Here is a 24,119-nt window from a genome sequence, read left to right as displayed (position 1 = left end):
ATTGCTACCGAAAATATTTTTTCTAATGTCAACTGCCTGGGGCCGATTACGGCAGGTAAACTTTCTTTTCTGCAACAAGCAATGCTCGATCTTATGAACGCCATGTTGCAGGCAAAATCAATGTTTGAAGCCATCCAAATAGGTACAAATTTTACAATTAAAATTGTTTTTAATTTAAAATTTAGCAATGGTTTTAAATAAACCAATCAAAATTTTGAATTGGAATGTTCGCTCATTGAAGGCCAATGAGAATGAGCTTTTTAATTTTTTAACAGTAGATAATGTGCATAATACAATTATTACTGAAACATTTTTAAAACCTAACATTAAATTAAAATATGATCCCAATTACGTGGTTCATAGATAAGATAGGATTCAGGGTTCCGGCGGTGGAATTGCAATTGTTATTCATCGCCGAATCAAACATCGTGCTCTTCCCCATCTTGAGACGAAAGTTATTGAAACTTTGGAAATTGAAGTTCAAACTGAACTTGGGATTTTATTTATTGCCGCAGCATATTTTCCATTTCAATGCACACGCGAGCACAAAAATTATTTTAAAGGTGATTTACAAAAACTCACCAGAAATCGTTCGAAATTTTTTATAATCGGCGAATAGTTCTCAAAGTAAATCCAATGGAAAAAAATTATTCAATGATTGTTCTTCAGGATACTATTCTATTTTGACTCCGAATAGTCCTACATGCTTTTCTTCTGTAAGAAACCCATCAACAATTGATTTGGTGCTAACAGATCAAAGTCATGTATGTAGTGATTTGATCACACATGCTGACTTTGATTCTGATCATCTTCCAATAACTTTTTCTTTATCACATGAATCAGTTTTGAACCCTATGAGCTCTGTTTTTAATTATAACAAGGCTAATTGGGAAAGATACAAAACTCATATTGAGAGAAATTTCAATAATGAGCTTGATTTGCAAAACGAAGTGAATATTGATTCCGCTTTGGAAGCATTAAAATGTGCAATTGTTGATGCCAGGAATTATTCTGTTCCAAAGGCTCAAGTGAAATTTGATTCACCAATAATTGACGAAAATCTTCAACTTCTAATTCGTTTAAAAAATGTCCGCAGACGTCAATATCAACGTTCTCGTGACCCTGTTTTTAAAACTATTTATAAAGATTTACAGAAAGAGATTAAACATAGATTTACTCTTCTGAGAAATCAAAATTTTGAAACTAAAGTTGAAAAATTGAAACCATATTCAAAACCTTTTTGGAAGCTGTCGAAGATTCTTAAGAAATCTTCGAAGCCTATTCCAGTTTAAAAGATGGTGAACGTTTTCTTGTATCCAATGAACAAAAGGCTCAAAGACTTGCTCAGCAGTTTGAGAGTGTTCATAACTCAAATTTGAATTTTGTGAGTCCAATTGAAAATGAAGTCACACGTCAATTTGATTTAATTTCTTCCCAGAATTTTTTACCTGCAGAAATAATTGAAACTAACTTGAATGAGATTAAATAAATTATTAAAAATTTCAAAAATATGAAAGCACCTGGTGACGATGGAATCTTTAATATACTAATCAAACATCTCCCTGAGAGCACAATGGAATTTTTAGTGAAAATTTTCAATTGCTGCTTCAAAATTGCATATTTTCCCAAATTATGGAAAAATGCAAAAATTACTCCAATTTCAAAACCGGATAAGAACCCAGCTGAAGTTTCCAGTTATCGACCAATCAGTTTGCTTTCTTCAATAAGTAAACTGTTTGAGAGAATTATTCTTAACAGAATGATGTTACACATTAACGAAAATTCAATTTTTGCAGATGAACAGTTTGGATTTCGCCATGGGCATTCCACAACTCATCAATTGCTCAGAGTTACTAATATGATTCGAGCTAACAAATCTGAAGGTTATTCCACTGGAGCTGCTCTTTTAGACATAGAAAAAGCATTCGACAGTGTTTGGCATAAAGGTTTGATTGCGAAATCGCAAACTTTTAATTTTCCAATTTTCCTAATCAAAATTTTAAAAAATTATCTTACTGATCGAACTCTGCAGGTTGTCTATCAGAATTCAAAATCTGATAGATTCCCTGTCAGAGCAGGTGTGCCTCAAGGTTCAGTCTTGGGTCAATGTCAAAGTCATTGTTCTGCGATGACACAAGCATTTCCGTAAAAGGAAAAAGTCTTCGTGTCATATGCAGTCGATTGCAGAAAAGTTTAGATATTTTTTCTTCCTACTTGCAAAACTGTAAAATCTCTCTCAATGCTTCTAAAACTCAAATGATAATTTTTCCGCATAAGCCTAGGGCTTCTTTCCTCAAGCCAAACAATAATCACGTTGTCAAGATGAATGGGGTTATTTTAAGTTGGTCTGACAAGGTTAAGTACTTGGGACTAATTTACGATAAAAAACTAATTTTCAAAGAGCACATTGAGAGTATACAAGCCAAGTGCATCAAATATACGAGATGTTTATATCCTCTCATTAACAGGAATTCTAAACTTTGTTGAAAGAAAAACTTTTGATTTACAAACAAATTTTTAGACCAGCAATGCTTTATGCTGTACCGATCTGGTCAAGTTGCTGTTCAACAAGGAAGAAAATGCTCCAAAGGATTCAGAATAAAATTCCAAAAATGATTTTGAAGCGTCCTCCTTGGTTTGGTACACTCGAATTACATAAACTTACTGGTGTTGAACTATTAGAAACTATGTCAAAAAAAAAATATTAACAATTTTCGACAAAAATCGTTGCAATCCTCAATTTTTACGATAAGCTCTCTTTATAGCCAATAAGTTAGCAATTAAGTTAGTTGTAAGTTTACTTCCCCTTTTCTGACAAGTAGGTTTAAATCCCTACGAATGATAAGTCCTAATTGCGAAAGCAAACAAATCCTAACAATTAAAATTACAAATTTCTAACAAGGTTGAGAAGTCACCATTTGTGATTGGACACACATACTCATTATTTACTAATATTTATCATAAATACTTAAGCTACTAACAAATTCCCCCCTTAAAAAAAAATTAAAAAAAAAATACGTCATCAGCAATTCACAGTACAATACAGAATTAGGCGAATTAGCGATTTTTCGAAGGCTAAAATGTTAGCGACGCTAACAGTTCGCTAACCAGCTCGAAAATTAGTGAAATCGCTTAACCGCTAACTGAAGATTAGCGATTAGCCATTAGCGATTAGCCATTAGCGATTAGCGAATTAGTGGAATGGTGCCCACTACTGAATATATAATAACAATGTACGGGAAAAATATAACCCTTGAATTTGATTTAGCGGTTAGGTTTAAAATTTGAGCTCGTTCGGGAAGTGAAGTCTCAAAGCGGTCAAAATTTCAAGTTAATGTTAATGTATGGCATTAGTGGTCCCCGTGGTTCTGTGGTTAACGATGTCGATCGGCTAGCTCTCCCACAGGTTGTGATAGCGGGTTCGATTCCCGATCTGGTCGAGGATCTTTTCGACCTGGAAGTTTTCTCGACACAGAACTGGGGCACGGTGTATCGTTGTACTTATCCCACACATGCAAAATGTGCCCAAAACAATATCGATAACGAATTAGCTTAACCAATAATAGAGTTGATCGAGACCGCATAAGCCCCACAGTTTGTATGACATTGGAATGGGGCGTTGTTAAATGAAAAAAAAAATGAAAAATCGCAAAGTGGTATATATAGATTTTCTTGAACAGGAAACTGTTGTTAGACCAAACCTTCCATAAGTGCGACTAAAATAATGCTGTATAATTAAATAATAAAAAGGTTCGAATAATTTGTGTGTGTGTATCGAAATGATAAAGGGTGTCGGCTCTTTTATCGCCAGGTTTGTTATTTTATCGCCAGGGGGTAAATGATGTCCTAGAGCGTTAATTTTTTGCATGATGATTCTCCATATTGTAGAGCATCTTCCTGCAAAAGTTTTTTCCTGTATGGACTTCCTCACTGCGACTAGAATCGTAGATCTATTGAGAGATATGCCCGCGTGTCTGCTGTATCCCCCACTTCTATGCTTAGCAATACCACTATAGACCTTTTTACGTACGAATGTGTTAGTGCCACTAGTTGAGGAAAATATTTACAAATAGTTGTTTTGTTTGCAATGCTATGTTTTTAGCAGCTGGACAAATATTCAGTTGAACACTCATTGTGTGTTTTAAACTTGTTTCTAAATAGATTTTTCATTCGCTATCAGAAATCGGAAGAAGCTGCTGAACATCATCGACCAAAAATGGTAAAAAGTGATAAAAGTCGAAGCAAGCAACGAGATGCGATGATTTACAGTTCGGAGGAAACAAAAGCAACTTTATTACTGTGCGTAGGTGAAAAGTCACTCATCTCTATTGAGAAGTGGCATGCTTAACATTATTGTTTATCAGTGCTTGTGTGTAATGTGATACTCTTCCTTATACACGCTTACTGTTCTACTATACCGATGCTCGTTCCTCTTGCCAAATATCACCAGAAGTTTCATCGTGCGTCATCTTCTGGCCAGTTTTTTTTTAATAAGAGGGACTCATGTTTTTGATAAGAGGAAGTCACGGCAAAGGTGTAATGGATTTCAGCGTAAAGGAAGGGTAAGTGGTGAAGAGCCTGAGAATGAACCCATTAAAGTCCAGTTTTGACATCTAATGGCCTGATTCTACGAAGATTCGAACCTACGACCATTCGTTTGACAAAGCGAACTCTGTAACCTTGCGGCTACGCAGCTCCCTTGCAAAAGATTAGTTCTCTATGAGTTCAAAAACCCTCCGGACTATAAAAATACTATATGGCCGATACTCTACATGAAGTCTGTGTATAATAAACAGTAAGTCTGTGTATAATAAACAGAAGGTCGAGTTCCGAATAGGAATGTAGCACCAAGGCTTTGCTTTGCTTTGCTTTACCCTACATCGACACGAATGAGATGGAAACTTACCTCACAGGTCCGCATCATGTCGAAAAATCCCTTACTGTTCGAAGAAGACGTCATTATTCAATTTGGTGTCATGCCACTTGCGGATGTTACACAGATCGTCTTTCAGTTGATCGAGCTCGTTGTGCGCCTGGTCGCCTCGTTCAGTAGTTATCGAGAACTATTTTCACCGGGCTGTTGTCCGATATTCTTACGATTTGCCCAGTCCACCGTATTCTACCGATTTTCGCCGTTTGGATTATGAGTAGTTTTTCCAGCAGCTGATGCAATTCGTGGTTCATCGGCCGCCACCATGATCCATCTTCTATCTACACTCCACCGCAGATGGTACGCAGCACCTTCTGTTCGAAAACCCCAAGGGCGTGTTGGTTCTTCACGAGCTTGGTCCAAATTCCGTGGCCGTAGAGGACCACCGGACTGGTCAGCGCAGCGTTTTGTAAAGCGCTGAACAGACCTCCTGAATATCGTGCCAATCGTATCGAAATCCGCCCTACATATGACACCTTTCAAAGCGATATTAAATAGCAAGGACGATAGACTATTACCTTGCCGTAACCCTCTTCGAGATTCAAAAGGACCCAAGATAAGTCATATTTTGTTACAAGTTCACTGCCTATAATCGCAAACCAGTCCCATATGGATTTTCATCGGTTTTGAGTTAAATATGAAATTCCATCTATTTCTTGGTTTACTATCGATTAAGGAAACAAAAAAGTATGTTTTATTTGAAAAAAGTCAGAAAAAATGTGAGGTCAAATTGTCCCATCTTAAAAATAATCGCATATCAGTCCCACCAATGTTTTTTCTGAGTATGGCCATATTTTTTCTTCAATCCATATAACATATACTTGGTGCTGTTTTTCAAGCTTTTAAATGTTAAAAAATCACCAAATAATTGATAAATCCAAGGTTTTTTCAAATCAAATCCACACAAAAGTTAATTTAAAATAGACACTGAAACTGCAACATTTTCTGAAGTTCGTCCCCAAAAGGTTAGTGGGTTCGTCAATCAGAGGGATAATAGCAACGAGCAATGCTTCTTTCTGTGAAGTGGTAATTTTCTGTGGATAATCTGTTCATTTCGAATGATCATTCAAGTTGAAATGGTCAAAACTCAGAAGAAATCGTTTTTAGTTGCTTAGCTAAAAACAGCTTGTACCGCTTTCCATCGCCGTCGTCTTCCATCAAGTCACTGTTGTACTGAAATTGGAAACTGTCCTTTCTCAATACCACTTTTCTAATATACTAAATGCACGGGCCAATGCGGAATAATTTTATTCAGCACGTATTGCGAAACACAGAAAGCAAATTATCCAGCAGCATATCCAAGACTACAACCTTATATTTTCCCATTTCAACGACGACCCTAAAGTAAGTGATGGGTGGACGTTTTCGTCATTCTCCATGCAGCAAAGAAGCTGTCGGCGGTCATATACGTGTGCCCATATTCAAAATACTTTAGAAAAATATGACTACTCCTACACAGAGCGGTTGAAAGTGAGACTGGTATGCTATTATTTTGCTACTCAATGGTCAGAATAATCGCATATCAGTCTCTTCCTTATTTTTCATTGTAATTTTCACGAAAAAGGCAATTCCTTAATGTAGAAGTTATGATTAAGGTCTATTTCATTACATTATGTCGAAAAAATAAGAATGACCCACTCCAAACGGGTGAAATACCCAAAACAAGAAAAATATCTTCAAGCGCTGTTTTCTCAACTCGTTGATTTTCCAGATGGGACTGATATGCCGTTATGGGCAGTTCAATTCGAAAGGAAAAATATTCACCTAAGCTTTCTTATTAGCGAATGCGAATTACCGGACCTTTCTCTTGACTCCTTCCAACATGTTTCGTACAGCCTTCTTGGTCACTTTGTTCGCCACAGAACGCCAGTTAGCTTTGAACGTTGATAACTGACTCTCGTGTCTTCTTGAGGTTCCGCTTGATGATAGCACAGTATTTTTCTAAAAGGTGTGTTGGGAAGTATTATGTCCTTTGGCACTACCTGGACTATTGTGGTAGATCACTCTATTACCTTTTTTCCGTAATGGCAAGATGCCAAATCTGACCAAAACAGAATGAAACAATTGTGTTGCTTAAGGAAAAGCAACAGACATTTTTTCAGGTACCGTAGAATGGAGTGAAATTGATCAGTGGGGTGAAGTTGATCACCTGAAAATTACAATTTACAAAACAAAAAAAGTATCGAATTTACTTGAAGTAATCTTCATTATGGGTTAATTACGTTAAATTTGGAGGAGTGAGTAAAAATTGATAAAAGCTAAAAAAATATAATTGTCAACAAAGATAACGTACCACTTGCAGAATATTTCTTGAATGTGGCATTCTTAATTTGTTTTAAGCGTCTTAGTTCTGTTGACTGCCAGGGAAGATATTTCCGGGGTCGTACTCTCATTCGTGGGACGAAACGGGCAATCAATCCGGTAACAATAAAGAAAATCATCTACAGCCACATCGACATTAGTAGGATTAAGATTATTTGCCCAGTCGAAAATTAGCAGTGCTTCTAGCAATCCATCGTAATCAGTACGCTTGAAGTCATAACGAGGCTGTTGGACGGGCTACTGATAGTCTAGGCTATTCTGCTCATCAAAAATAAGAAGAGACGGATGGTGTTTTAACCAATGGTGCCGGAGCATAGTTTGCCTGGGTGCGATGTCTCTGGTGGTGACAAAACAAAGACTAGGGCAACGTTCGTCCTCGTTCACATTAACCTGAAATATCGTTATTTTCGTTTCTAAAATAGCTGTGATTGATATTTTTCAGTTCAGGATTCATCATTTATCATGAATATATAGGAAAAATGCACATTTCCAATAGAATGTGCAGATTTCAAGGGTGATCAATTTCATCCCGATTTATCTTATAGTACCTTATAGAGTTCTCGAATTTATTTCATTAAGTAGACGATAGAAATTTGACAAATAGCCATAGAGGCTTTCTAGAACACAACCAGTACTTGTTTTAAATATATACTAGGGTTATCGCTCCTATATTCATCTCAGTACCAATATTCATCTCATCACGCCTTTTTTATCAATTTATAGTCAATTTTTAATAGATATAGATTTACTTTCAAAAATTTGTAGAAATTTGACGGTAAATTGGTCAAATGAGAGAAATAAGATGAATATATGTGCACCTTTAATTTGTATTGTGCCGTGTCAAATAAATGTTGTGTGAACAAAAAAAAAATATAGGTGCACCTAGCTGTTGAGATGAATAGTGGAACGATTACCCTATTTCGGGAAAAATGTACATGAAGCTAGTAAATTGGAAAATATTACAAACATTGATCAATTTCAACCCATCCCATGGTACTCGTGCACATAAATTTTCAGATTGACGGAACCTTTCGCGAGGAAAATGTTGCTCCTCAAACCAAAGGAACAGATGGCCTGCCACAAAGGATATTCTTTGCAAACTTCTACAGCTTAATGTATTTTGAAATCACCGCCACCTTTCCTCTTACAATTTCCGTATTCCTGTCCAGGAAGCTGTTGAAAGTCTACCTCGACGTAAGTTTCATCATCCTGTACCACGCAATCAAACTTCGTCCGCGTCTTCACGTACAGCTTTCGTGATCGTTGTCTGGCCGACTTGTTTTGTTTATCGTCACGATTTGGAGTCACCAGCTTTTTGTGAGTCGACAGTTCGGCTCATTTTTTAGCTCGGTTCACAGTTGTAGACGACACTCCCGTCTTGCTTGCGACATCTCGGTTGAGATTCCGCTTGAAACTGCTGGCCACTCTTTCATCATTTCTGCGGCCTTCGGATTTCGATGTCCACCCGATCTGGTCTTCATAGCAGTCGACAAAGTTCTCCAAACACTTTTATTACGTTAATTTTTACTACGTTTAATTTTGATACGTGTGCTCCTCTCGCTTAGACGCCATTTTCAAAACTGAAGAGCAAATGTCTAAATCAAACATATGACATGATACTATGTACACACGTCTAGAAAATGAGGGGTGTTCAGGTTGACCAACTTTTTATTGTAACACCCTTTAGTCTGTCAGATCTGAGCTCGATCAACTGTGTCGTATGCAGATTTAAAGTCGATGATCGAGCCGATGATTTTTGTAGATGGGGCACACGATACCCTTCATCCACTCCTCCAGTACTACCTCCTCTCCCACATCTTGGCAATAACCCAGTGTAGCGCTTTGGCAAGTGCTTAGCCTGCACGGTGTTTCAACAGCTAGCTGAGGAATTGGTCAACTGCAGCTCCTCTGTTGTTTTTCAGCAGGCCGATCTTCTCTTTGGGATCCTGGAGATCAGGGGCTGGAAATCTGTAGTGTCCGACAGCACAGCCAGTCATGTCAAATTTCAGAAAACGAACATGAACATTTTGTTTATTGGTCCAAAAAAATGGCCTGGGCAAAATTTTGGCTCATTCGGACATGGCAAGGTGGTGCCTCAAAGCGCTCAAAGTTGTGATTTTTTGTTTCTCGAAAGTTTACCAAGAGGGGAGTACATGAAATTGAGAAAATCGATATATTTTTTTCAATGTCCAATGGCTTGAAAATGCATAAAACGTCGGTATGGCGTTTTCTCGAAAAAATTGGCCCAGAATCGACCTGCTGGGACTAGCCGAGCTCGACATGAAATATTTTAGAATAGGCTTGTAAAACGACATACAAATTGCTCCATACCACATGTAAATTATTTTAATGTTTATTAGGCATCTTGGAGTTGATTTTTCATTGGGGTGGTTCATTTATTGTTAACTAGAGTGGTTCCAAAACCAATTGAAATGAAATTTGTAGTGGTTTAGTAATCCCTGAAGGTCGATTTTCGACCAAATATTTTTGTTTCAAGATAACACCAGATCTCGACGTTTTTACACGACGTTTTGGAAAGAGCTTGAGGCACCTGTAAACCATTTTTGATTCAGCTAAAATCTTGTACAGGGCATTTTTTGAGCTAATAAACAAAACTAACTTAACTCGATGATGATTTTTTTCCGTACAGCCATTGCCACCCTAGTGTAGAAGATTTTTTTCGGAATGTCCATTCTGACAACATTCATGAAATTTTATAAAAAACTTTAAGAACGGCCTGCTGCAACAATTTTATTAGTTTTGCAACTCATATTGTTCTGATTTTATTCAATTATTTTTATGCCTACTGGATATATTATCCAATTGTCTTTTGGATTTATTTATTGAGTTTCGATTCCCATTTTATTTCAATTATAGGTAGCTATTCTATCTAAGATTTTTCTATAATTGCTAGAAGCTCTAAGGCAATCTGTCTCGAAATGACCTTGTGGGAATCAAATCACCTAAAAACTGTAAAAACAACCTTATCGTAACTGCTCCTGAAATTGTGAAATTGTTAAAAGTTTTCCACCTTTTTATAATCAAAATTATAACTGATAACTGATACTAACGATCAAACTCAGAATTAAAATTCCAACAGATTTTTTTTAGTAAAGGTGTGCCTCAAGGTTCAATCTTGGGTCCAGTCCTGTAAAACATATATACTTCACATCTTCCTAACTTACTTTCAGGGTACATACTGCCACTATTCTGTAATGACAAGCATTACCGTAAAAGGGAAAAGTACTGGTGTCGTTTGTGAACAAACCAGTATTTCACGGTTGAATAAGTTACGGAGCAAATGTTTCGTAATACTAATCAAGATTTGGTTGAACACTATTTTTTCCAACATTGCTTCCAGCAAAGCTAAATCTAAACACAAAATTCACTTTTCCCATGGAAACCAAAATGACAGAAGTATTGTCACTTCGAGAGCGATAACTCGAGAACGTGTTAATAACATGTTATGAAATTTTGACAGTATTTTACTTTAGGTTGGTACTATCCGGCAACCTCAAAGATATTGAAGATGAGTTTCAACTGCTTTGTTCACTCTTCGTCACTAGTCAAAATATATTCATGACGCCTTGTTTCATTCATACCGCTTACATATTTCTTTATTTAAATCATCAGAGTGTTACACATTTTCTGCATATATTTACTAAAAGTTTTATTTCTTTTACATCGTCAACGCTTATTTTTAGAAACTAACCACTGGTTGCTGATGACTGTGATTAAATATTGTTTACTTTGGTCAGAAATAAGTTTCGTGTAGGTTAACATGTACGTGAGTTTTTACAAGATTACACAATTTGCTCGATCATTTTGGAACACATTCACACACTTCAAAGAAAAGAAAAATCAAGAAGTGGCATAACTTGGGAAGGATTATAGTTTGAATATTGTTATAATTAGTTTGCTGGATTTTTTATTTCGTTTGGAAATTTCCTTCTGCATGATCCATTGCGTTTTTCTTTATTCCTATCATTAAAGGTTAACTTTTGTTCAAATATGTTTAAAGATAAAAATTCACCCTCCACATTGTAGAACTTATAATATATAGTGTTGGTGTTAGTTCGAAATTAGGTGATTTAAAAATGTAGTAACATTTGGTTCAGTTTCGTACATCTTACTTATTGAAAGATAAATAAAACGGTTGCTATTGGTTGGTTGATTCGCAGACGTTTAACAGCGAGAAACGTGAAACTATAGTTTTTTTTTTAAATCTGGCTGAACAAGCAGAAAAGCTAACTGATCTTGATGCGTTCCGACACCTTTTGCAGTTTTATTCCATTAGAATATTTTCTAGCTCTACACGACTTCAAAAATATGATTTTAATATCATTCATTTGTATATTGATTTCCTTCGCCTAGCTCAATATATATAAGTAGTATAAAAATATACATTTTGTATCTGCAGTTAGGTTTACCTTTTAGTTATGTTTCCTTCTTCTGGATGTGAACTCGGTTTGTCGTGAATTTGCACTAGGACTCAGTATAATTTCGATTCTATATGCTGTGCACTGGAGATGACAACAGTGTAATGATTTACTAAACTTTTAGATCGAGGAATTTGTACGATTCTAGAGGTTTTGCGTGGCATAAGAAGAAGAAAGAAACTATTTATGCGGATAGAGCAAGCGAACATGCCACACATGTTGGCTTTTTAAAGCTGCATAGTCGTATTTCTTTACAAGCAGGAATAATGCAACGGCGAAAGTGGTATTTTTTCTAGACTTATCAGCTATAAGACGATTTGTGTGTTAGCAAGGCTATTGATGGCTTTTAAAAAATGCTGAATAATTGAATCTGCGATTTTTCTTTGGGTTTTTTGATTAAAGAAATTTCACCGAAGCCTTTTTGATTCGCTATTTTCTCTCTCTAGATGTGTGATACAATAGTTTACTAAGCCAGTGGATTTTGATAGAGATGTACATATTATTTGTTTCCGCTAGTCTAAGGATACTGACAGCTATCGACTTTCAGCTAAATTAGAATGTATACAGGGGAAGAATTGGCGTCTTACACGAATGTCTTCTATGACATTCAATAAGATTCAACGAGTTGGCTTCGAGAATTGTTAAAAAATGTTGAGTCAGTTTAACTATAAAAATAAAAGAAGGATAATAATGCAGTTGCTTCATGTGTCACAAGTTTGGCCACAACTAAAAACGGTATACTGACATCGTTACTGGTAGTATTTTTGTGTAGAGTGCCACCTTTTCGAGCGTGGGAGGTAATTTATGGTTCTCCAGTCGAATGTAAATTTTCTCCGTCCCAACGAAATTATTTATCAGGGTTGTAAAAATGCATAAACAGCGAGAACCATTACAAACTTATGGTTTTACTCGCTGGGAGAGAGTTGGGTGGCCACCCTAGTTTTGTGCCATCAAAATACATTTTAGATGCGGTAATCGACACCACTACAGAAACGGTGTAATAAACGGAATTTGTTACAGTTATAAAATTTAGATTTAAAAATATGATTTACCGGATAATGACTTCAAACTGTGAGTGTATAAAATGCAACATAGACTTACGGTGGTCACACTGTGCAACCTGTCTACGAAAAACCGACGAGAATAAATTTTGCTGTATCGTTGTCACATTTCGGTGACCGAACATGATCGCGATGCTGCGTTTGTATATTGGTGATCTTTTGATGATGATTGAACAGTTCTTTCGAGGAGTCAAACATTTAGCTATCGCCGAATTCGTTAGGGCAATGTTGATCGAATTGACAATGACTTCCAATCCACTTGCAATTGGATTTGTCGGATTAACTAGAAACTAAAGGTTTTGAACGGTAATAAACGATTTTTGTGTTAAACGTTTCGAACTTATCATTTTGTGACCGTACATACCCTATTTCATATACGTTGAGTTTACATTAAACAAAACATGCATCAAGGATACAAATGAACTATAAACGTACAAAAATGCACACACGCATTTGAAGAAGGCGATTTATACTTTGGTTCATACCGCAATGGCAGTCGTAATTCGTTTTAGATAGTAATATATATGTACGTTGAATTCTTTAAACTAGTTATCGAGAAGTTGCTTTTAATATCAATTTACATGTTCTAGAACAGAGTAACACATCCGATGTAGGTATGTGAACCTTTATGAATATCATTGTTATTTCGAATCCTACTCACTGCTTACGGAAATGAAAGGTGCTTTAAAGCCAAAACATGGACTTGCTTTGTTACTGCATGGTCGACTGCCGGAACCATTTCCCTTTGGTTAATATTTTGGCGGCTGGACATTTGTGAATGAAGTGTTTGATTGAAAACAAAAGCTGAACCGTTGAGTTTGTTCTTGTTATCTTCTGCGTAAACCCTTCTTCGAAATCGTGGTTAAAATGTGTGTAAAATTGTAATTATTAGTTTGAGTTACACCGCTCAATTCAGTTATCCGGATATGTTAGCATTTTTATTGATTATAGTATAAATTTGGATGAAAAGGGTCAAGCATGAAGGTGGTTTGAATTGAGAATATTTGGTAAACCAAATGGTGTTGTTTTTCTGTTACTCGGAGACAAACATGAGTACGAATTGTGTACTAAAATTTGAAAATATTGTAATTGAATACCTTTTTTAACGATTTGCTAGAACATCTTACGGCTCAACAATTGCGATCATTGCATGCTTGAATTTTGTATTTATTATGCTTTCGCACCAGGTATTTTACCTAATACTTTTGACAGGTCCACTCCAGTAAGCGCGTTTATCGCTGGCGGTAGCTGACCCACGAGACGCGTCACATCAGCGGTCGTATTATCGTTACCACCGATTAATACTATTTCTTCGGTTTTCGCCAGAGGAGCGGCAATCTCGGCGGCGATCTAAAAGTTGGTGTAATATTTGAGTAACACATCATGAATTTGGTATCCAGATTACTTACCTTTGGCAGTGACTCGAGCACTATATTCATAATAGCAGCGTCTCCGTATTGTTTGTAAACATTGGCCTTCATCCGCATCCGTTCGGCTTCGGCCTTGCCAATCATTTCTATCGCTTCTGCTTCGGCGGCACCGATTTTTTTGATCCGTTCTGCTTCTGCTCTGGCATTCGCAACCGTTTGCGTACGCTTACCTTCCGCAATGGTTTGAACACGGTAGCTTTCAGCTTCCGCCGGAAGCTTTACGGTGGCAGATAATTCACATTCTTTACGAGCAATTTCCTGCGTTTCGATTTCAATCTGTTTACGGCGTTCTACTATATCGATCTGAATTTCTTCGTTACGAATCTTTTGGCGAATTTTAGCTGCTTGTAACTCATACGCAAGTTGGGATTCAGCTTTCTAGAAGTTCAAAACAAACAATTAGGATTATTTAGAAAGTCAAAAGCAATCGTATAGGTACCGCAGTGTTGATTTCCTGATCGAAATTAGCCTTCTGGAGTTTATACATTCGAGCATTGTCTTCAATTTTTGTGTCCGTCGAATATTTCACGTCCATTGCGCTCTTTTCGCACTCAGCTTCCCGTATTCCGGCATCTCTGCACAAATTAGAGAAAGAGCATTGAAACAATTCTATTTTTTTTTACCAAGAATCACTCACCTGTTTGCTTCTGCAACGCCGGCGTCTGCGTCTCGCTTGACACTGGCCGTCTGTGCTTTGCCCAACGACTGCAAATATTGAACGTCGTCATACACATCCTTGATGGTAAACGACAGGATTTCGATCCCCATGCGGCCAACATCAGGCGCTGCGACTTCTCGCACCAGTGCGGCGAACTGGTCGCGGTCTTTGTACACTTCTTCGACTGTAAGAGTTCCTATAAATTGTAAGTAAAAAATATTACAGTCATTAGTGGATTGCTAGTTGTATACTGTTGAATCGGGGGTCGAGGTACCTTTTTATAACTACACATGTTCCAGAAATAATTAACGCCAACTTCAGCGTGCCCATCCATATGATTGACATTGTAACGGGACAATCGATATCTAGACAAAACCAGCCATTTAAAGACATGGTCCAAACTACTTGTTGACCAGAGTATTGTGGGCCTTGTAATTTTACCAGCAGTGTGTTATGATATATAATGGGTAACAGTTCATGAAAAATTGTATCTAGGATGTTTTCAAAACAAAATTGCCCTTGATATATGTTTGTACTAAAACTCCAAAAATTTAAAACTATCAATCAAAAAGTTCAATCAGTTTGCACGAAGCAATCTACGATCTCAGATATGTTAAATATTATTAATGATTCTCATTTTGTTCTACAAGGAATAGGTTTACTGGACGTATGAAAGACCTTTGAAAATAAACAAAACAGACTATTTTACATATAACAGCAAACTCATCTGTCTGTCCCATACTGATTTTGGTCACTTTTGAGTTATCATCGGGAATCGACTTAATTGTTATCATATTTTCTGGAAAAAAAATTAAAATTGATACTTTTGTATGGAAAAACATGAAAAAAATACCAAGTTGTTTTTGTCCCATATTGAAAGTACCCGCATTACAGTCCCACTGCATAGTGGTACAAACTGCAAACATATAATTTTGCTCCAGATTAGTGTATATCGGATTATTTTAGGCATATGGAAGAATGTCATTTAATTAACTAGACTAATGTTGTTTTTCTGTAGTACAATCTACGTTGCCAATGATACTGTCGGTTGCTGGTTGAATTTATATGTGATGAGACAAAATATGCGAGTACTTATGAAATGTACCCGCATATTTTGTCCCATTTTGTCTTTCTTTCAAGTTATATAACGTAAAACCAATTCCATCCATGGTTTTTTGTTCTCAACGACAAACACATGGTGCCATGAAACTGTTATGGTCATTGGTTCTGGATGTAATTGCTGGAAATCCGAAAATTTACGAATAATGTATCACGCGACGGCTTACAGCCGAAATGTGCCGGGATGAAGATAAGAGTATTTTAACGAATGAACGTACGGTGAGCGGTGAACACCTAAATGGCACATTGGACGAGATAGACGTGAGAACGATAAGTGAAGTTTAGGATGGTATCGAACAGCTTGAAGCAACATGTAGCCGCGAAGAATCGTTTCGGAGTGAAATTTATCATGTTGAGCCCTGAAAAGGACTGGACTACTTGTATGCGCTGGCTGGTAGTTGAAATACAGAATGACTATCGGAGTTGGAATGTGTGAAAAACTCTTTAACGCAACATGCATTTTTTGTAACCAGTTAGCTAGCTACATAGAGCTAGCTACACTGGCATTTCGATGGTTGATCCGTTGATTGATGCCTAGCAACGCGAGGGCTGGGAAGCAGCCGCACTGACTGCTCTGAAGAGCAGTGCCTCGTCGTCACACATTCTCCCCACACCCATACATTGTGGACACATGGGTGACCTATGGGTAATGCCTGAAGCAGCCATGGCCTGAGAGGATCTGTGCTAACTTCTCCATGACGCTTCTCGATCCTTCCCGATATCGCCGGGATGAGTCAATGTGTTCATCTACCTTTAGTAGAAACGAGCCATCCATCGAAGATGATCCTCTGGTATTACGTACACCTCTTGTGTCTCGTTGGTCGAAGCACCCTACGTCCTCTTTAATGATGATGCTGATAGGCCAGACCAACCAAGACGCATATTGCCTCGTATAACACGGTTTGATACGCGCATGCGATCCCCAGGCTTTGAAACTTTCTACTGGCGTGGCTCCCGAAGGTCGACGTGGCTCCCAAACGTGAGCTTCTTATCGACCATCACCACCAGGAGCTTCAAGGATCGCTTTGAGACGATAGTGTATTAACCAGCACTAATCGACGTCTCCGATTTACGGTCTTTCACTACGATGACCTCCGTTTATGCTGCGCTAACTTCAGTTTTCTGGAGTGTATACAATCTTCCACTACACGTATGGATAGCGCCGCCTTCAACGCGACCTTGTTGATTGACTCGCCGTAGACTTCGATCACCTGGAAAGCCCACAATCACCGTTTGAACACATCGTCATACATGCCATTCCACAACACCGAACTCAGAATGGAGCATTGCGGTACACCTGTTTTTCTCTGTTGCCCTCTTCTGTCTACTACAGTAGTCTATTTTCCGTACCTTCAGCGTCACTGTTGGATTTTCCTTCATGAGCCCTGGTGACTCTGTTGACGAACCAGCCTCTACTTCATACTCGAGGGGGTCTACCCTCCTGGAGAGTACCTCGTTCGTTTCGCGGTCGGTTCTGTGGAACAAACCTCGGTGAATGATAATGCTACCAATGATCGTTGGCTGCACCGATAGCGTCGCCACAAGCAATGACAGGCGTACCTGCTCTACTACCGCATCCTCTGGTCCCGGTGGAAACTGCTGGATTTCATCTCTCGCCTACAAAGGCCTGTCACAAATCTATTTCCGTCCTCTAAAAACTGTACTCGAAAAAATGCTTTCTTTTGTAAAGTATCGAACGTCTTCGGCAGTGGTTTTCTTCGGCCGATTTTTGCAAATGACTTGTGCAGAAAATCTGCCGAAGAAAACCACTGCCGAAGGCGTTCGATACCCTGAATAAATTTTAATTGCATGAGTGAAAAGCGGAAGATGACCCACCCCGTGAAGGCAAGGATAGTGAGGGATTACTTCTAGCACAATCCGAACCTTTAGATTTAAGATCAAGTAGGTCAATTCCTTCGTTTGGTTGGTCCAGCTGACAAATTCATGCTTTCAAGGTATGAAAAACCGAAATGAACATGCTGATAGCATAGCAAGACAAGGGTTTGCTCAGCAATTCATTGGACCCGAACCGTCCTAGGTACCTCCACATTCGTTATTAAAGGCGAATGAAGTACATGAAAAAAGTTAGAAATATGATCTGGAAGATGATGGGGGGAGATTTCTTCAAAATTGCTAAACATCTCATAATCTAATGTGGATGGCTCCTAATGAACTATGGATCATCAGGGGATTACTCACTGCACATTGGCCTGCTCCACGTAGTACCATAGTATCGAATTAGGGCACAGACCTGCAACCAACAAGCTCAACTTCATCAACAGAATACGGTGGCCAAATCCAACACTAGGAACTGTATTGCGAGTGGCTGGTTCTGCATACATACGTACAATAAAACGGACAACAAGCAGATTCCCGGCCTGAAGTTTTTCCTCGGCAAATTTGGTCGACAATTATCCAGGTAAAAAAACTTTGCGGTAGATCTTCCAGAATGGTCGCGAATATAAAGTTCCTACGAACCACTCATTTATCGATTTTAAGGCCGCTATGAAAGATCATGTACGAGAGTGACTTTCCCGGAAAGTTGACCAGGCTGATGACTGATGACTGATGTGTGAGAATCAGGTGCACTTTCATTTGAACCACGCGACGAACTTCGATAAGATGATGGTCTTCCTTGCCCTTGGTTCAACATTGTGCTAGAAGGTTTTAGCATACGGAACATAATCTTGAATAAATTCATTCAGTTCAGCTGCTTTGTTAACGACATTGACATTGTCGCTAAGAAGTTTCGAGCGGTTGCTGAACGAAGCTCAACGTGAAGTAGGACCGGTTGGATTAAAGGTGATCACGTTCAAGACCAAGGATTTGCATCGGCAAAAGTGTGGTTATCGGACGGAGATGAGTTAGAGGTTGTCGATGAATTTGTATATCTCGAATCATAGGTAACGTCAAATAACAACTACAGCAGAAAATTCGAAACGTACCATTTTCGTGGGCACGACTCCTCGAGACTCTAAGGCCTGGCATATTTCACTCCCGTACTAAGTTTACAATTTACAATACGCATTTATGACTAGTTCTCTACGGGCGCGAGTCTTGGACGATGCTCGAGGGTGACTTTTTATTATTCTGATTAAAGATTATTCTGATCTTTGTGGTAAGGAGGACATGTAATCAATTGCAGTTTTCGAATGGCGGAAGCTTAGGCCGATCTTTGGGAGTGTATGTGAAAACGTCGTATGGAGGAGAAGAATGAGTCAATGAGTCAACTGGTGCAACTCTGCGGTGAATCTAATATCAAGATCAAGAAATCAAGAATCAAGAACCAACCAAGTTGAGTAGGATTCAAAACATTTGAGAGGCTTTAGGGGATTGAGATAGACAGCCAGAGTTCTAGGGACGCAGAACCAACATAAGTAAGTCAAAAGGGCTAGTGACTCTATTGTGGCAATCAACACGGCATTGTCCACTGTTTCCAAAACTGAGAAAATGAACTAAGAATTATTTTAGAGCCCTATCATTTTCAGCGAAGCTGTTCCATTATTTATTCTTCATTTTATAAAAGTTGTAATTTTGTGATTAATCCACATAAAATAGTGAAAAAAAATTTCCTTCTCTATTTTTGCATATAAAGTTTACTTTGAAACAACTTTGCCGAAGACTGGTTCCTTCTATCTGTTCTATCTCTTTATTTAAATGAACTTTTATGGAGTTTCCTATAGTAGGCCACTTGAATATTTCCAATAAAACTTTTTATAGTTTTTTTCATGGGTGCAATTAAGGAAAATTTCTAGGGAGGGCTAGTTTTCATACATTTCATTTGCAAAAAAGAGGAAAAAGAGTAAAAAGAGTCGTAACAGTAGAAAAACCACTACAATCGGGATTGAATCTCCTGAGAAATATTGAATATCTTGACCACAGCGTCAATGCCAACCTCATTCAGCAACACTGATTGGATATTGGAAGAGCTGGGTTTGGTAATCGTCTGGGCAGTGCGTACCAGCAGTACACCCGTGCTAGTTGGCATAAAATAGACCCCAGTGTGCTTCAAGCCATAATGCCTTATCCCTATTCCCACGTGGCACTGACTGGAATACGAGCAACCAAGGGAAGATCGGTGAACCGGTGGAAATTTGGTCGTATGTTGACTGGGAAGGGGTAGTTGTTCTCCTTAGAGAGCAGCTTGTCTGAGCGTCTGTTTCCCAGGATAGGAGCGGCTCAAACAGAGGCTGATTCGAAGCGGACGATTGAACTTTAAAATGCGGTGTCCCGCCAGCTACACCCAAGACGGCAGCTGCTGTCGCGAGACTAGACATCGCAGCCCTAACAAAGCAGCATGCTAAAATAAACATACTACGAATAATCAAGCATTGAAAACGAACCTTCACAATCGGCAATGACCTAACCGACGAAATAAGGACGACAATTTGAAGATCGGTACATGGAACAGTAGATCACTAAACGCCCCGGGTGCCGATCGGATTCTGTTGGATCAGCTAGAACCCCGCCACTTCGACATCGTTACGCTCCAGGAGCTTTGCCGGAAAGGAGAGAAGGTACGGCTGATTTGGGGCACAGTACTACCAGAGCACAACCAACGAGCTGGGTATCGGCTTTATTGTGCTGGGCTTTATAGCGATCAGCGACAAGTTGTGTTTGTTGAGAATAAAAGGCCGGTTCTACAACTACACTATCCTCAATGTGCACTGCCCTCACGAAACGTACCACGCACAGCTGGAGAAACTCTACGATAGCTGCTCGCGTAGAGACATCAAGATCGTCATCGGGGGCATGAATGCTTAGATCGGTAGGGAAGACATATATAAGCCGGTGATCAGCCTGCACACCGTGACGAACGACAACGGCCAGCGATGCGAAAACTTCGCAGCTTCTCGCAGACTGGCAGTCCGAAGTACCTTCTTTCCCCATAGGGAAAACCACAAAACTACCCGGAGATCACCTGATCAACGTACAGCAAACCAAATTGACCATGTTCTCATAGACGGCCCGTTCTTCTCAGACATACCAATGTCTGAGCACCAACATACCAAACATACCATAGTTCAACTTGAATCCTGAACTAGACAGCCACAACATGATTTACCACTTCTCTTCCCACTGTACGAGAACATTAAAAGCCAGGTGGTACAATTGATTTGGAAAATAGCACCAAGAGGTACGCGGACAAAAAAGGATGAGAACGGCTGCTCTACGGAATCGATACAACGACGCTTCTGGCGGAAGGCCTTAACGCTCTAGAAGTTTTCGAACGGAAGGGGCTGCGGACGATCTACGGTGGAGTGCAGATGGACGACGGATAATGGCGATAGTGCATGAACCATGAGCTGCACGTGCTGCTTGGAGAGAACCCCATTGCACACCTGGCGAAAGTCAATAGGTTGTGGTCGTAAGGATGCCGGACTACAGCCCTGTGGAATCACTTCTCTTCAGCAACACGGTCGGCACCAGAACTAGATGGTCGTAGCGTGCACGATGGCTCGGCCAGATCGAGAGACTTGCAGCAGCATGGCAACAACTTCCTGATACAGCACGAGCAACTACGGCTAGGTTTGAGAATTGAATTTGTGTGCAGTACTAGTTCTTAGCAAATGAATAATGACATCTCTATTTGTTTTGATTTTGATACTCTGATAAGAAGTATGGAATGTTTGAGCCCATGGTTTTTTTCTACAATTTATCAATGTTCTGCAATGTTATTTGCCAAAACAAACACAATTTTACCGAAGAAAGCTTATTTTTATCTCTTATATTTGTTTAGGTGTTGAAGATTGTTAGAAAAATAATACGTTAAGTTGCTAACTGATATCTATAAAATCAGCATGGAACGGGGGGAAATTGATCAGATTTTTAATATTTTCCAATTAACTAGCTTCATGCACATTTTTCCCGAAATAGTATAAATTTAAAACAATTGCTGGTTTGTGCTCTAGAAAGCCTCTATGGCAATTGGGAAAATTTCTATCGTCTACTTTATAAAATAAATTCGAGAGTTCTATAAGGTACTACGAGATAAATCGGGGTGAAATTGATCACCCTTTAAATCCATAAATTTTATTGGAAATGTGCTATTTTTCGATATTTTCATGATAAATGATGATTTCTGAAGTGAAAAATATCTATCACTACTAGTTAGGAAACGAAAATAATGATGTTTCAGGTTAAAATTTATTCATTTTGGTTCACGAGCTGCAGTTTGCTAAATTTGCACTTATTTGATCATCGTTAGATCGATTTCAATTCGGTTTGTTGCAAAAGCTTAAAAACTATTTCTGAAATTAAAATCTTTGTGGTTTCCTGTGAATTGATCAGTATTACTTTATGGTATGAAATAATCATTGTTGAAAATTATATTTTTTTGAGCGTTTGTCTAACTTTACACGCTTCTCCAAATTGAACGTAATTAACCTCTAATTAAGATTACTTTAAGTAAATTCAATTCTTTTGTTTGTTATTTGGAAACTTGGATTGAATTTGATTGAGTTGAGACTAAGTTTGAAGATTTTTTCGAAAATATGTAAAATTACATCGGGCATGCAAGGGTTAACTTGGACAGGTATGTGAATCTGGCAAAAGTTGTTTTTGGGACACGTAAACATTGCCTAGAGTTGTAAGATCAGTGTCTTTTGATTAGTAATTTTTATCACGAATTTTCAGGTGATCAACTTCACCCCACTGATCAATTTCATCCCATTCCACGGTATAAATCAAACATCATTCAATCCAAAAGCTTTTTCGCTTCCTCCAACTGGGGAGTTTTCTTTTTTGTGTATTTTCATCTGCATAAATGAGAAAAGTAAAAACCGTGTCTCACTTTTGGATGACACTAACTAGTGTTGGTAGGATCGTGGCGTTAACCCCGCAATTGTCCTGTTTACTTAACAGTTGGCTGCGAAGTTTGTGTCAAATAATTATTATTTGATTTGATTTTAATTTGATTATAATTCAGGATAAGATGAAGAAAAAAAAGAAGAAGGAGAAGGGTTTCTCAATTTTAGATAAGCTGTGGAGGTAGAACCAGGATTATATTTTATCAATCTCGCGGCGACGCGTGTTGATGTTTAAGCATAGTTCCGCGACAAAACCTCATGGAAAATTTCAAAAATTTCTAGATGCGGTAGATGATGTAGAAATTCGAAAATCTGTTTTTTTTATTTCAGGTGGGTGCGCCCAAACTGAAAAAAATCATACCAAAAGAAGTTGGAAAACGGTAGAGAGGGGGATGTTAGTTTCAAAAACAAACTGGTCGAAAAATTCAGAACCCCATATTTTATCAATTGCATCGATTGTTTAATTAAATAAATATGAAATCTTTTCTAAATCACGTACAGTGCTTCACTTAAAAACGATAACTCTATTTAATAAACAAGTCAATTGGTTTGCCTGCATATAACCCTTATCAGTTAAGCTAGACAGGGTTCATCTTCATCAACATCAATGCAGTAGTACTGCGTATATCAGATTAAAAAGATTGTACCGCGAAAGCCACATGTGGCATCGGAAATAAAAGTACAGAGATTAAAAGCGTTTGTTAATTGGCACCCGTTACTGCTGACGGAGGCTGGCAGGAAGTCGTGTGGCTGCTCTGGGGAGGTTAAATCTTAATTAAATAATGCATCCATGTATGGGTTTTACATGTGTGAAACTTAACGCTCATAATAACGCAACTAATTAAATTATTAATCTAATTAATAACATTGTATGTCAAGCGTTGAAATTTATCAAATGAAACGGGCCTATTGTGTTACAAATATATATTCTAGCTCATTCGTCAATGTTGCAATTTAGGTAAATGAGTAATGCGGACGACTGCTTTCCGCATCCAATTGAGTATGTCGTAAACAACATTTTTTGAATTGGCACTGTATTGCATTTTTGAACAATATAACGGGAAGTGTCAATCCGTAGAATTACTTATCAGGATCATACTTGATAAATAAATTGCGGCTCTCACTACAGAAGCCTTTTGATCATGTTGAAATAATCCGTTTTTTCATTGTATCACTCACTTTTGATTATTAATATCTCTATTATCAAATTTTAAATTCAACGAATGAACGATAGTGAACAAAATAAATTGTTAAAAAAACGACACGCCGGTTAAAAACGGTAAACGATAGTGAACAAAATAAATTGGTTGGTAAAACTACAGCCACAGATTAAGAAAAAAGAAAATAGGTA

At 38.1% G+C, this 24,119-nt stretch overlaps 1 protein-coding gene across 13 annotated transcripts in view; it reads right to left on the bottom strand.

Moving 5' to 3' along the window:
* Nucleotides 1–10,839: 10,839 nt before the first annotated feature.
* LOC129727325 (flotillin-2) overlaps nt 10,840–24,119 on the bottom strand; it is a 380,442-nt gene continuing 367,162 nt past the window's right edge. For 6 of the 13 annotated variants that reach the window (XM_055685055.1, XM_055685050.1, XM_055685052.1 and 3 more), the window contains 4 exons: nt 14,820–15,036; nt 14,622–14,757; nt 14,162–14,560; nt 10,840–14,102 (listed from right to left, as the gene is read on the bottom strand). In XM_055685055.1, coding sequence (XP_055541030.1) covers nt 13,923–14,102; nt 14,162–14,560; nt 14,622–14,757; nt 14,820–15,036 — 932 coding nt within the window. In that variant the 3' untranslated portion in view covers nt 10,840–13,922. Of the gene's footprint in view, nt 14,103–14,161; nt 14,561–14,621; nt 14,758–14,819; nt 15,037–15,091; nt 17,618–23,947; nt 24,104–24,119 lie in introns of those variants that run through there. The other 7 variants (XM_055685059.1, XM_055685058.1, XM_055685057.1 and 4 more) reach the window with 6 other exon arrangements.

This window comes from Wyeomyia smithii, chromosome 3 (assembly GCF_029784165.1).
Source record: "Wyeomyia smithii strain HCP4-BCI-WySm-NY-G18 chromosome 3, ASM2978416v1, whole genome shotgun sequence".
Taxonomy (NCBI): domain Eukaryota; kingdom Metazoa; phylum Arthropoda; class Insecta; order Diptera; family Culicidae; genus Wyeomyia; species Wyeomyia smithii.
Note: the sequence above shows the minus strand (reverse complement) of the source record. Positions and strands in the feature narration are given on the sequence as shown.